Here is a 15,067-nt window from a genome sequence, read left to right as displayed (position 1 = left end):
CCACAGCACATGTAGTTGTTTTTGGAAGGCGACACCTTCGTACTACGGAATAAAGGCTTCCTTCCTTCCAACCTCCGCTTGCATCACTGTGCTGGTGGTGGTGACGTGGTGGGAGCTGTCTTAGGAATCATGGTGCTGAAGCTGCAGCACAATGATCACAGATGATTCCATTCAGCTATAGGACAGTCCGAGAATCGTGCCTGAATTTAACTGATGGATGGATTTAAACGCACATGCGTAGCTATACTTCCGGAGTATGGAAAATAATCGATATTTGGGGACTAAATATGTAAGAGGCTTAATTGTCAACAACCTGGCTGCAGCTTGGAATCTATCAGAAAACCTGATGAGAACGGATACTATGGATCATATGGAAATCGTGTGGCTGTTCAGGTAAGATTTGCTTTCTAACGCAGTAGGCTATACCGTCAACAGATTTAATTTGGTTTCAGTGTAAAGGACAATGACAGCAACAAGAACAAAATCGATTTTCTATTTTTTTATTTTTTTAAAATGTTTCAAGCTTATAAGCACTCAGTGCTATAGCCTACTGTTTTATGAATTGACTAAATTGAGAGCCATTATAAATGCGGATATGATTCTTTCTGCATTGGATAAGAGAAGACAAACCAGATAATTAATGTTTTCTAAATAGACTGTGCAGTGCAGGCATACACTATTAAGGATGACCGACATTAATGTGCGTGCCGTGGTCATTGAGTGAACGAGACGATTTAGATTAGGCTACTTGAATGCACGTGACATTCCTCTGATTGTAAATCTAACATTTTTTTCCCCTTTTAGAAAATACTGTATTGACCTTAATGGCTTCAGACACTTGTTTGCATCGATGGGAATTGTATTGTCCTTGGATTCACTTTCTTGTGGGAAGAAATTAAAAGACTGCAACAACATTGACTGAAAAGAAGATACGCATATCATATAGGCACAGAGTCCATTAATAAACAACAATACCCAACAAATCTAGCAGGAAAGCCATTGAAGAAGTGCCTGCTCATGGCAGCAGGGGCACATGTTTGCAATCAGTATCATTGAACGGTGCTGTGAATTTCTAGCTGGAGACGGACTGATGTTACGCGGCCAGGGCATGCTGAAGAGCCGTTGCTGTGTCTTGCTCAGTGACCTGAGGGTGCTGCTTCTTGGGCCACCGGCACCAGCGACACCATTGCCTCCACTGACCCCCATGAGCGCCAGGCAAACGGAGGAAAGCCATGAGATCGGCGGAAGCGTTCCTTCAGACGACACTGTCCCCGACAACAACAACACATTAGTGCGGGGCCATCAGCAGCAGCACCCAGGTGATTGGACTTCTCCACCTGCAGGAGGAGCTACTGGCCCGGCGCGCTGGGTGGATGCGGCAGAGCTGTCGGCAGCCTTGCGCGGCTGCAGCAGCTCCACCGATGAATGCTCAAAGCGAAAACTGGAAGAAAGATTCTCCATCACCAGCTACTCTGAAAGTGGCTTCAGGACGCCTCTGTGTAGGATCTGCTTCCAGGGACCTGAGCATGTAAGTCAATAAAAGGGGGGAGGGCTGCCAAAATGAGAGGTCTCATTGTCATCATCATCATTGTCAGAATCTCTCATTGGCAAGGAGTCCCTCTAAATGAGAGGATAATGCTTATGTTTATATATTCATGTCTATAAGCCTGACTTCCCCTGATACAATAAGGCAATATTTTGCAGGCAGATTATCCACTGGTCAGGTTTATTTTCAGGACGTAAGAGAGTGCACACTCCCAATTCCTTGTTAGGAAAATCACAGTGGTCTGGGACTGGGAGTCTGCATGCGCTGCACCATGCTCTCATCAGTTATTGGTAAGGCATGAAAAGACAGTGGGGATAATGAAATGAAAGACCATGCCCCCCCTTGTTGACAAGTGTGGAGCAACACACTGATGCTATACTGTAGACTGTAGAGCCATAAACAGATTATGAATACAATTCACATTCACAGTTAACAATTACATGCATTGTTAATCAAATCATGCGTTTTCACTCTGTTGATCGCACACCGCCGAAATGAATGTGATCGGAGCAGGAGATACTTAGAGAACTGGAGATCCATTAGTCATAGTCACAGTGTTTGTCTCTGCCTTTGAGACTATTGATGATTATGTTACACTTCATGAATCAAGTGAAAGGATGGGAAATCTAAAGGAAAGCCTGACAGAAGATACTGTATAGTAAAGGTGTACTGCAATTAAATTGTAAAGCATAGCTCAGTAGCAGCAGGAACTTCGATTTACCATATAAGTCAATGTTCAGCAGAACCTTTCTGATACAATTTTAGATATGTCACACTTTAGTAATAGTGGGTTATTTACAGAAAAATAAGTCTAGAAGACTGAGAAAAATACAGAAGAATATCGTCAAGGTGTAACACTATGAAATTCTTGTACTATATGTATAGCGCTGTGCTGTGGTGTACTGTATACATAGATTTAAATTACCGGACTTTTCAGATTCAGTGTGTCAAAGCCATACAAACCAGTAGGATTTCTTTGTTTCTGTTTGTAAACACAACATTCAATTTTGCCCCCTCCCCAGACTCAATGACACCAATATTGCACACCTACTGCCCAGAAACATCCTGAACAAAATAAAATAAGAAAAGAGGGAAGGGTCTTGCAGATACAGATACTGTATAACCACACACTGGTGGTATATCGTATGATTTAAAAAAAATCAAGTGAAGGTAAACAGGAAAGGGGGAGAGAGAGAAGGGGAGAGATATGCAGCAAAGGTCGTCATGAACGGGACTCGAACACGCAACGCGCTGTCAGGCCAAAGCCTATATGTGGCATGCGCCTGGACCACTAGGCCAGCGGTCGCCATATCATATGATTCTATACATAGTTTATTTTAGGAAATTAACTTGTTGTACCAGTACCTTTAAGTGTTGCATGTGTTTTGTCAATGTATTTATTACTCCATGCAGTCGTGATACAGAGAATCAGTCTATCTCTTAAGTTTACACTTTAAAATCATTGCTGCCATGGGATCTGAGTGGAAGACAAGGACTCAGATCCTTCTTATTTCAAAAGCTCCACAGACAGCAGCAATGCATACAAAACATAGACAGCCTCAGAAATTTGCAGTATTTCCCATGGCTTTCTTCAACACATCTTCAAGGCATCCTCAGACATTTCAGCTCGTCTTTGTATAGCACTTTATTTTATGGCAGTTTCATTATGCAAGTCCTTATCTATCGCCATCCTTCCTTCTCCTATCGCCTCTGTTGTTGGTTTGGGTAAGGTCCAGATATAGATCTACTGAGGTAGCAGGCAGCTCTGTCCTATAAGAGAAATGAGTAGACAATTTGTGTGACTGTGTGATACAGGCAGCAGGGACATTAGTTATCCTCTGTTCTTCCTTAGCCTCTGGGATGTCGACCAAAGCAGCCAGTATATCTGATCTGACAATCCACCTTCAAAACACTTCCATTCTCTGGGGCTGCAACAGTCAAGATAATGTGTGGAAGTTCAGAGAGGGGCATATTTTCAGTTAAGTAGCTTGCTAAAGCCTGATATATGACAGGAAATTATTTGGAAGAGGTTTCTGATTTATTATAGACTTGTCTAGTAGTTTCTAGTAGATATTTGAGAGGTACCCTATCTTGCCAATCTTGGTGAATAAATCTTGGCGTTTTTCAGCATTGCTGCACAATAAAATCCAGCATGTTAGGGTGACCCTTAAGGGTCCATTTTACACTCAGAGTTAAATGAGCACTCCAGATTTCACTGTGTGTAATGGAGTTGTCCTATGTGATTCACAGCTTTAGTCACAACTGTTGTTTCAAGTCAGAACACTACTTTTGGAATTAAGTCATAGTCTCAGACACAGTAAATAATGAACCATTGGGCCAGTTTCAGATGAAGTGTCAATTTGACATTTCAAGGTAAAGACCTGTATAATAAATAAATGTCTGCTTTTACCTCTGTGCTATGGCTTATTCAGCTCGTTTCCATATACTGCGACCTTGAGCCCTTTTAAAGACTTTTTCTATCAGCGATGTTCAACAAAGGCTTAACAAAAGGCAATTACAAAAGGACTTGCACTTCTGCAGTATACGCAGATCAAATCACACTTAAAATGATTCACCAGGGTCTCTGACAGACTTTTGTCCTTTTGCTCTCTTCAGAAGTATACGCTCAGGCTCAATCTGCTCTATACTTCATCACTCAGAGATCTACCATGGAACACAACTCCCCAGTCGTATCTTTGTCTGATCGTACAGATCAGCAGATAAAATAATATGGTATCCCATGCCCTTGAAGAAGGCTTATATCAAAGTGAAGTTGCACAATATTTCCCGTGTCTGAAGGATCATCTTCTGGAGTGTCATGCACTATTACATTGAAGTGCCCTTTGGGGCAGATGCTTGCACTATCTCATCCTCACTTGAGCTGCATGTCAAGAATGTGCGACTCCATGCTGCTTATAAAAGACTGGCTTTCACTCCTAAATCATAACACAGATAATGCACTACCACAGTTCATTTGTCAGAGGGACAATGAGAGCCCTTGAGGGGCTGAGTTAGCATCATTCTTTCTCTGAGCCCCCAACAGCACTGAGGCACTATATGCTTTCTGCATTCTGTAGCACATACAATGTCTCCTCCGACATTTCTTGGGGAATGGGATATAAACAAGTTATGTAAGGGAATGCAATATTTTTCCCTGTGCCAAAATCTATTGGCAGGAACGATGAAGTCATAAACATTAAATCAAAAAATCCGTTATTGCTCCTCTATTCAATTACTCTTTATTGGGGCCATTAACTTTTAACCACACGGGTTCTAGCAGAATAGAATAGCAATGAAGAAATTCAGCTGGCATATGTTTTATGAGTGGTCATATAGGTAAATAAATCTGAAATTTCATGTGGCCCTTCAATTCTATTCATTATCTATGATACCTTCTTAAAAGATAAACGTTTTAATCTGTAAAGTTATTATTGGACACAATAAAACAATTTCACTTGTTTGGTTTCATGGTGAGCGAGTTGTTATCTCACTATGCCCTCCTCGCCTATATTTAATGGAGTTCACTTGCCTTGATTTTCCACCCTTACAAAATGAGAAACCTATTTGAAATTCACTTTATGCCATTTTACAGTCAGACGTTGTTCAGCTTTTATAAGAACAAAATGAAGTGCACCAGGCTGTGCATGGAGGAGAGGTGATATGACACAGAAGAGTAGAATCATACTGCCCCAAATAAATCTTGTTATTAATAAAAACAAGCTTTTTTCTGTTTATCAGTGCATGTGAGGGTGTGTGTGAGATAAAACGCCACATTTGATATACGGTTATGCTCCTCACTCTCCGTTCTCTGTTGCTTGGGAGTGGATGCAGGTTTCAACTCTTGGCTGTGATCAGCCGTGTCACAGCGAGTAGCCCGAGTCCCACTGGACAAGGCAGAACTGTTCTGGTGCTCCTGCCAAGTGCCAACACACTCCCACCATGGCCATCTGCAGATGGGCCTTTTTCTCCTTTACCGCTCCCTTCTTTCCCTCCCTTTGCTGTGACGACAGTGCTGCTCCTTCTGTCAGACATGTCAGGACAATGATGGTGGGGAGACATCATTTTGGCCCTCGCTGTTTTTTGCTTCTCCACAAAATGTATGCAGTGCTGTGTTCATAGTGGATATAGTATGACAATGTGTGAATTCTGGATGAGCAATGTCCCAGGTTTGAGGTTAAGAGGGTCTTTCTGCAGTGGAGAATTCAGCTTCTTTTTTTTCTGCTTCTTTTTTTTCAGTTAATATCAACTTTATATTGTATGGTCTCTTTTAGATCGAGATATCTTTGCAAGGGAGTCCTGGTGCGATGGTTCCATAATTCTACTGTAAATGTCTTAAACTACAGGTACTACAGAAACCCAAAATGGGTCACGTCAAGTGCCTATATTTTGTGGGCCCTGCTGACAAGAGTAGTAATATGTTTGAATGAGCTTTGTGCCCAGGGCAATAGAATACCGTTGTCATATTTTTGAGTGGTGTAAACCACTCCTACAACTGGCTTTGTTAGTTTACGTGTCTGTCCGTACCAAAAAAATCACACCCGTGTGAACTGAGTGGTGTAAGGTCTTATATAGCCTGATCAGCTGTGGTCTGACGTAATGTCTGACGTAATGAAATCACACCCGTGTGAACTGAGTGACCGTAGCAACCATGCTAATTTTTTGGTACGAACAGACAGACAGACAGACAGACACGTAAACTAACAAAGCCAAGTCGTAGGAGTGGTTTACACCACTCAAAAATGAGCATGGTTGCTATGGTCACCCAGTTCACACGGGTGTGATTTCAGCTTTGTTAGTTTACGTGTCTGTTCGTACCAAAAAATTAGCATGGTTGCTATGGTCACCCAGTTCTCCCGGGTGTGATTTAATTACGTCAGACATTACGTCAGACCACAGCTGATCAGTCTATATAAGACCTTACACCACTCAGTTCACACGGGTGTGATTTTTGTCTAACAAAGGGGTTTTAAAATCCCAGGCTTAGATGGTAGAGAAGAAACTAATTTGAGTCTTTTGTACAGTAAGTTTTTGATGATAGTGCTTACATTTAGCAAAGTCAAATCACTAGAAAGAAGTGCTTTATTTTCTGTTAAGAAAATTAAGGGTCATCGCAGACCCTTATTTGCATTTGTATAATTCTCTAATATTGGATAGAGTAACTTACAGAGAGAGTGGAATAATGTAACCAGTAGAAATGTTCAGACATTACAGTACATGTTAGATCCTGTTCATCTATAATGGAGTGCTAGGTGATATTTAATTTTAGTCGTGATTTAAGAGGACAGATGGAGGAATGGAGACATGCCAAAGCCAAATGTGAAAAGATCTGGTCATATATAGCAATACACCATGATTCAAAAATCAAGAGTCAAAGTACATAACCATGATCAACACAACTTTATACTTTCAAACTGTAATATACAGCCAGTTTTCATCATTGTTTTCAACAGAAGCTTCAGTGACTAATCGCTGCAGTTCTTAACCCAGCCAGTACTCATTCATTATGACTAGTGCCAACTAGGTGGAATATATAACAATTTACAATTTAGGCATTTAGCAGAATCTCTTAATCCAGAGCGATTTACAGTAAGCAAGAAAAATCACACCCGTGTGAAGTGAGGGGCGCTCTTATCATCGTACATCATCATAATGTAACATCGATTTGCTCAGACACATATGACGTAAATTCTCCAATCATTGTCAATGGGAATGTAATCTTTGTGTAGGACAAAAATACTGATTTGCTCAAACACATCTTATCTCTATCTTCTATCTATCTATAAATTCACCAAGTCTCTGTCTGTCTGTACGTACGTACGTGTGTAATCCATGTAACCACCATCACGATTGTCCAGACCCGCCCAAAAAAGGCCTCTTCCTGGGTCTGGACAGGGCCCCTGCCCAGGGTCCATATATGGAGCTGACCTATTCTGACATCATTCTGACGTCTGCATAGATTCCATATTTGGGCATGCCTGACAAAGAACTCCATATATGGGGATAAAAGGGACACAGACATAATATCTGGGTGGGGCATTCATTTCCAACTTGCATCGTTCCAAGTAGGCCAGTGCCCAACAGGCACCACTGTAGAGGCTCCAATGCATAATATCTGTGTGGGGCATCCATTTCCAACTTGCATCGTTCCAAGTAGGCCAGTGCCCAACGGGCACCGTTCTATATAAATGCACCACGTCTGTCCGTACGTCTGTACATGTGTAATCCACGGAACTCGTAATCCTCGACTTCAAATTCGAGATGCGCGTTCCACACCACCACAGGGAGTGCAGTGTCGAGTCGGTCAGACCCACGGTTGTCCAGAACCGCCCCAAAAAGGCCTCTGCCCGGGCTCTGGACAGGGCCCCTGCCCAGGGTCCATATATGGAGCTGGACTGTTCTGACATCACAACACTCCATATGTGGGCATGCCTGACACAGAACGTCATACTGTATATAGGAATAAAGGCACACAGAGAGACACATACAGAAATCTCCATATATGGGCATAAAAGGGACACAGACAGATGGGTGGAACGGGTACTCTGCATTTCTGTTTGACCAGAACCAGCACAAAAGCCTCATTTGACAAAGAACTCCATATATGGGCATAAAAGGGACACGGGACACATTGGGAGAAGATTGGGAGTGAGTCTGCAGTTCTGATTACAATGGGAGACTTCCGGTGTCCAGGCTGCCATGTGTCAACTGACAGGCTTGCTCATGTAACATGATGGTGAAGCGTTTGTCAGTGTTTGCATGTGTGCATTCTACTAGGAAAAGAAAAATGACATTGCAAGGGATTGATAATATACTGTGCCAAGCATGCATGTTCTCACTTACTCAATATTACATTATTATTATTAGCTTTTCTGTACAGCGTAGCTATAGTTAAAACCCCTCCTAAGAGGTTATGCTGCTCCCAGAGTCCCAGGTAGTAGTTTTCAACCAAAGAGTTGGACGGACACCAACATCAGTAAGGTTTATGCTTCAGGGAACATAAAGTTACAGAGAGTGTAGGTGCAGAGAATGTAGTTTTCAAGATATCTTGTTTGGGACGGAGGGATGGACGTACAGACGAACCAACATTTTCAGCATCACCGCTCCGCTAGTGGGGGCTACAAATAAAAAGATGATACTCCAAGTTCTCCAACTAATCATGGACTGATTTCTATGCTTTTTCTCGAATTTCAGTAAAAACCACATATTCTGTGGTCTCCAATTTAATGTCATGAAATGGGACACTTGTGGGATAGTATTTGTGATAAAAAAAAAACTAAAACAAAAAAACATAAATTTAAAGTAACTGTCTCAACATTTTAATTCAAAGTAACTATTGAGACATTTCAATTATATGTAACTATTGAATTTCTGTTTGTTTTCACCAAAAATAGAGTGGATGTCTGAAAAACACTAGGCCTACTACATATGTATCAACTGAAGTATCTAGTTTTCCTTCTCTCTCTAAGAACCAGAGGGGGTTCTGAAATACAAAAACGGTAATGAGAACAGTCGTGTCTGACTTGTAGGAGTCATGACCTCTCAGCATTAGATTGGTGGGACTGACTGTCTTATTCCTACAGGGAGAGCTACTGAGCCCATGTCGGTGCTGTGGGTCGGTACGCTGCACGCATCACCCCTGCCTCATCAAATGGATCAGTGAGAGAGGTTCCTGGGCATGTGAACTGTGCTACTACAAATACCAGGTCATCGCCATCAGCACTAAGAACCCACTACAGGTGAGGTGTTAGTGGAAAGATTAAGTGCCGTTGTCTTGCAGAAGGTCCAAATTCAGGGGGAACTATTTATGGAATGAGCCAAGCTTTCACTGTAATGAGTGCCAAAACCCACATTTGTCACAAATCATCTGTGTTGAATTATTGTGAAGGGATTGGGGTGGTAGTACTAGTCTAAAGATAGTCAGTTTTTCCCTAATAGAATTACTCTGTCCGTTAACTTCTTCATGTTTTTCATCAGGAGCTTTTAGAACAAATTATGTTCAGTAATAACCCCTAGTAACTCTCACCCTGCCCTGATAAGGCAAATTGACTGTTCTTTGGTCTGTGTTGTGAATTTAGTAGACCCTCAATGTAGTCCTCTAATTTAGGGTAGAGAGCGCCGTGCTTTATAGAGAACAAAATGACACTAGGCAGTGTATCACGACAAGTACCACGACAAGTACAATACGTTACAATACGTAACAGTACAGTGAATATAAGATAGGAGCTGTATAACAGATACAGAAAGGAACAGAATAGAGTATAATATTACAGTACACAATAAATCATGATGTCCAGTGGTTTTCAACCAGTGGTCCTGGTTTTGATTTTACGACCTATGGTTCAAGAGTTATAAGCTAAAATGTGGGCTGTTATAGCACCACCATGAGGCTGACCGATATAATTATATGTTAATTATTTTTTGCAATTATGAACCTCCCCTCCAAGTTTTGTAACTATAGCTCTTATGGTCTCTGAGAAAAAAAAATACTTGAATGCGAGTTTTCGCATTTTCCTATTCATGTCAATGGGGAAATTTAATGCACGAATACGGTAAATTAATATCAATTAAACTATACAACATATCTCTTAGCAATGAACAAGCACACGATTTCCGATGAGGCCGGTCGATTTGACATATGGCTCAATTGTGTGCCGTCAAAACTGTGGGACAAGTAGTCCAGCAAACCTTGGGGTCGCTCTAGAAACAAAGAAATACAAAAATAAAGTGTGACAATTACTATAGTCTGGTTGCCCTGTGCAGTGGGCAACCACACCAATTATAAAATGTAGAAGAATTGTTATTAACATTAACGTTTGTCTGTTATCTCTCTGTTATCTATGGAATGGTACCAACATCAATACAGCATGGAATTGTGGATAAAATCTTAAATTCAACAACAAAACATTTTAAGTCTTGGGTCTGAGAGTCTAAATGTCATCAAATGGTGGTCCGTGGCTCAAATGCCGAATGTATAATGGGCCTCGATATGAAAAGGGTTGAAAACCACTGTCCTACAATGTAGATTCAACAGCTGCATCTTGCATCATTGGTCATACAGTATCTGATGAAGCAGTGACCATAGCGTCACAAGTGATATTTGACAGTCTGTGTCTCTCCACCCCAGTGGCAGGCCATCTCCCTGACAGTAATAGAGAAAGTGCAGATTGCAGCGGCCATCTTGGGTTCCCTCTTCCTGATGGCCAGCATCTCTTGGTTGGTGTGGTCATCCTTCAGCCCCTCAGCCCGTTGGCAGCGCCAGGACCTACTCTTCCAGATCTGCTATGGCATGTACGGCTTCATGGACATTGTCTGCATCGGTGAGTGAGACAACAACACTAATAGTGCATTTATACTCATTGTGCAACGAAGTAAGGGTCGTTTACAGTACACTATACATAACTATAAACATATAGTTAAAAAAATTGTAACTCAAGTGGATGGTACATGTGGTACAGAGTCCGCACAACTATAACAAAGACAATGGTGAAGGATATAGATATACGGTAGTTATAGTTAGAGCTTGGTGTGAACAGTCCTTAAATCAGGCTGAGGATCACTAATTGTGATAAACTTTATTTCAGACACAATAGGTCCATATAAAGTCCATATAACGGTCCGCTACTAGACAAGTCAGCTACTGTACAGTACATATAAAAAATCACACCCGTGTGAACTGTAAGGTATTATATAGCCTGTCTGACGTAATGAAATCATGTCTGACATAATTAAATCACACCCGGGTGAACAGGGTGAACATAGCAACCATGCTCATTTTTTCTGCACTATCATGTCTGACGTAATTAAATCACACCCGGGTGAACAGGGTGAACATAGCAACCATGCTCATTTTTTCTGCACAACAAAGCCAGTTGTAGGAGTGGTTTACACCACTCAAAAAAGGTACACAGACATGACATTCATCATTGGCTTGTCAAACATTAATCAAAATCCTTGTTGAATATGTGTATATGCAGTACTATGTTTTACAATTACACAGTCAGAATTGGCATTACAGTACCGTATCTAACAAGTAATAACATTACATTACAACAGCATTATTGAATACATAAACTAACAATGTTATGTAAATGAATGGCAAATGTTTTTTAGATCAAAACACTTCTGGGTCATTTTAACGTCTACTCTGGCTTTTGTGTACACCCCAGACAGTTTCATTGTTGCCTGATTCAATATTTTGATTTGATATTCATTTAATCAGACAGTGCTCCCTATAAGTACATTCAACTTCAAACTCCATATTAACTATGTTACTCTTTGAAATCACATTAGTTATTGAAGAATTATGATTTTCAGTGAATCAAACATGCTGAATGGGGGGGTGAACTTAAGTCTTAGATGTGAATTGTTCATTCAGTTATACAAATGGACATTTTCTGCAAGCATTTTCAGCAAGCAAAAAGCAAGGATGGTCTCAGAGAAGAAAAAAAGCTAAGACATTTACACCCAGTGTTCAGGATTTGTGTGGGTGTCCTCCTAGGGCTTAAAACTGGTAGAGATCTTATAGCATAAATCCATCCCATCGTGGATGTTCAACTCTTGATGTGACTGGTTAATGGCATCACACATAAAAACCCGCCTACCACTGCAATAGACAGCGGGATAAGAGGAAGAGGAGATCGATTGTCTCCGGTTTGGTAGTGGGGATCGACTGTGGAGTCATTAACTCTCTACTTTATAGAGATTAACATGTCACCTGGCAGACTTTAGTAAGAAAACAGAGACTGAGTAGGAGACAAACAAATAATTCTGGAGGAGGTAGGATTTATTGTCATTAGAGTCTGTAAATACAGGGAGCAGAAGTTATTAGCTGCCCATCATTTACTTTTAGTAACTATTCTTATTAGCTGTCCATTTACTTTTAGTAACTATTCTTACTTTTAGTTGCTGTATATCTTAAACCTAGTGTACCTCTTTCTAGGATGAAATTAAAGACATCAAAAACAAAATTATTAAGATAGAATGAATGCCAATTTTATAATATTATAATAGAATAGAGCACATCACATTTTCCTTTACAATAACCTACTGTAATGTGACAAAATCAGGCAGTGCAATCAAACGACCTCAGCATCTCTTGTTACAGATTGATTTTGCAGCATACCGAGTTCAATGAGGACAAATCAATAAGCAATTTTGAACTCTGGCAAGACATTATTGAACAAAACCATGGAACTAATACTTCATCTTTATAAACCCAAGACCTGGATTTGTATCACAGCGTCACAAGCTGTATTATATACAGTTTTGCATGAAATAGGAGAATGTATCTGAGGAGTTATGGTTTGGTTACCTCTTTGTTGTTCTGCCACTCCCTCAGCTGATGCCAACTGTAAGCCTCACCTTCATTCTCTGCCTTATCACAGTCACACGGCACAGTGCTGCAGCGATATATCACCCTGCGGTATCATTAACAATGCTGCCAGACAGAGGCGTTGTCTGTCCGTTGTCTAATTGATGCTCTGATCCCCACAGCGCTAATAGTCCACGAGGGACCCTCGGTGTTCCGCATTTTCCATCGATGGCAGGCTGTCAACCAGCAGTGGAAGGTTCTGAACTATGACAAGTCAATGGACAGTATAGATAAGAAGGACACTGCTATTGAAAGGACTGTGTCTCCATCCGGCCAGAGCCATCACACCGGGGTAGGGGTGTCCATGTCCACCTCCTCTCTTATGGTAGTAGCCTCCACAGCACCGGGGTCCACCGCCACGACCTTGGTGAGAGGCGCAGCGGTGCTGAGCACACATGCCGACTCCGGCATCGACATGGCAGCGCCAGACCAGCATTGTCCCTACAACATCCTCCACATCCTCAGCCACTTGAGACAGCCGGAGGCCCGTGGTCAGCCCAACGGCAGCACACGCGAGCTGGTCATGAGAGTCACCACGGTCTGAGGATCCAGTTGAGGCCTTATCTTGTGCAGAGGAGGTGGAGATTAATATTAAACTGGGTGACAGTTAAAACGGCCTTGTCCTAACTGCACTGGATTAATATGTTGTTCTTGTTTGTTTCAAATGCATCTGGGATGTCCTTAACATGGACTCAATAAAAACATGAAATTTGTTTGATTTTCAGAATTGGTTGGTAATGAATGTTTTTTTATGTTGATATCTGTTCAGATTTGTAATTATGAGTTCTGAAAATGTCAAATAGCAACAGCCCAAAAAGACTATATTATATTATATATATATATACTATATTTATTGTGTTTTGAAAAAGAGTATTCTCTCACATTTTCATCATTTTCATGACTTTGCATAATCTAAAGAACTGCATGTTCTGAAGTACAGCTGTCTTCAGTGAATAGCTCATTTGGTTCTCATCATCACTAGGTCCTTCAACTTTATGAATCACATCTTCATCTCTATGCCAGGCTAGTCCACACTGATGCAACTCCTTGAACCTGCAACTCCTTGCAACTACCTGCAACAATTATCCCCAAATGGCACCAGTCTGCAACGGCCTCTAAAACGATTGTCAGTCTGGCAGTCTGCAATCTTCTTGATTGACTCATTTGTCTTTTAATCACCACCACCCACCCTTCAACAATTATTTTTAGAATGTTTATGCTTTATTTCATATAGGTCATGTAGAGAGACAGGAAACCAAGAGCAGAGAGAGTCTTGCACCATGGCCCTGGTGCAAGACAAACAAAAGTATCATAAAAAAAAAGAATAGTCTGCACACTGGTGATGCTGAAAAAGCTCTGCTGTATATTATTGCGTTGTCAACGTTTTGATCACAAACGTTGACAACAGTGTCACAGCATCACCAGTGTGCAGAGAGAAAAGACACATGCGAGATTCTAACGCGTATTGGCTAGTTCTTTCTATACACTGTAGTACTCATTAACCATAATCCCTATTCTAGGAATATCGTGGTAGGTGAACACTGGTGGTAGCTAATCTACTAGTAAGATGCCTGAGGGCGAGAAGCGACCTCGCCCTAAAGGGGCTGCTGGTCGAGCGATGGCGCTTTGGCATGGGGGGTCAAATCAACATCTGGAATGAATTCTGTACTGGCCATATATGGAGCCTGTCTTGAGTGTAAAGGGTTTTATGAGGTCAGATCAACATATGGAATGTCAGAATAGCTCAGCTCCATATATGGAGATCTAAGGGTGGCAGCGGGGGCAGTGTCTTGTACAGGGTATGATGAGGGCCCAGGTAGGGCCGGGCCTGTTGAGAACTCTAGTTTTTGGACAGGTATCAGTCAAAAGGGAGACATCGAAGAGGAAGGATGGATGGGGAAGGATCAACATATGGAATGTCAGAACAGGTCAGCTGAGATGAGATGTAGAGTTGCTGGCCAATATTGATGACATCAGGGATCTCCATATATGGGCTTAATATTGATGACATCACATGATGTCACGAGGCATGACCATATATGGGGTGTGACTGACTGATGGGAAATACACAATTTCATAGTTAACTGCAATAAACTCTTAGAGCTTGTAGATCAGGATCAGTTATTTTCAGCAAAGAGATTTGTGTAGAG

The 15,067-nt window shown here is 41.4% G+C and overlaps 1 protein-coding gene across 1 annotated transcript; it reads left to right on the top strand.

Annotated features, from left to right (window-relative positions):
• Nucleotides 1-205: 205 nt before the first annotated feature.
• LOC306934722 (E3 ubiquitin-protein ligase MARCHF4-like) lies at nt 206-13,573 on the top strand. The gene is made up of 5 exons (XM_079517441.1): nt 206-393; nt 805-1,528; nt 9,127-9,282; nt 10,671-10,863; nt 13,040-13,573. Exons 2-5 carry the CDS (start codon nt 1,034-1,036, stop codon nt 13,459-13,461), a joined length of 1,266 nt encoding a protein of 421 aa, XP_079373567.1. The 5' UTR covers nt 206-393; nt 805-1,033; the 3' UTR covers nt 13,462-13,573.
• Nucleotides 13,574-15,067: the final 1,494 nt, after the last annotated feature.

The sequence above is a fragment of the Electrona antarctica genome (genome assembly GCF_951216825.1).
Source record: "Electrona antarctica genome assembly, chromosome: 13".
In the NCBI taxonomy this organism is placed as follows: domain Eukaryota; kingdom Metazoa; phylum Chordata; class Actinopteri; order Myctophiformes; family Myctophidae; genus Electrona; species Electrona antarctica.
The sequence above is the reverse complement of the archived record's forward strand: the minus strand, read 5'-3'. Positions and strand labels throughout refer to the sequence as shown.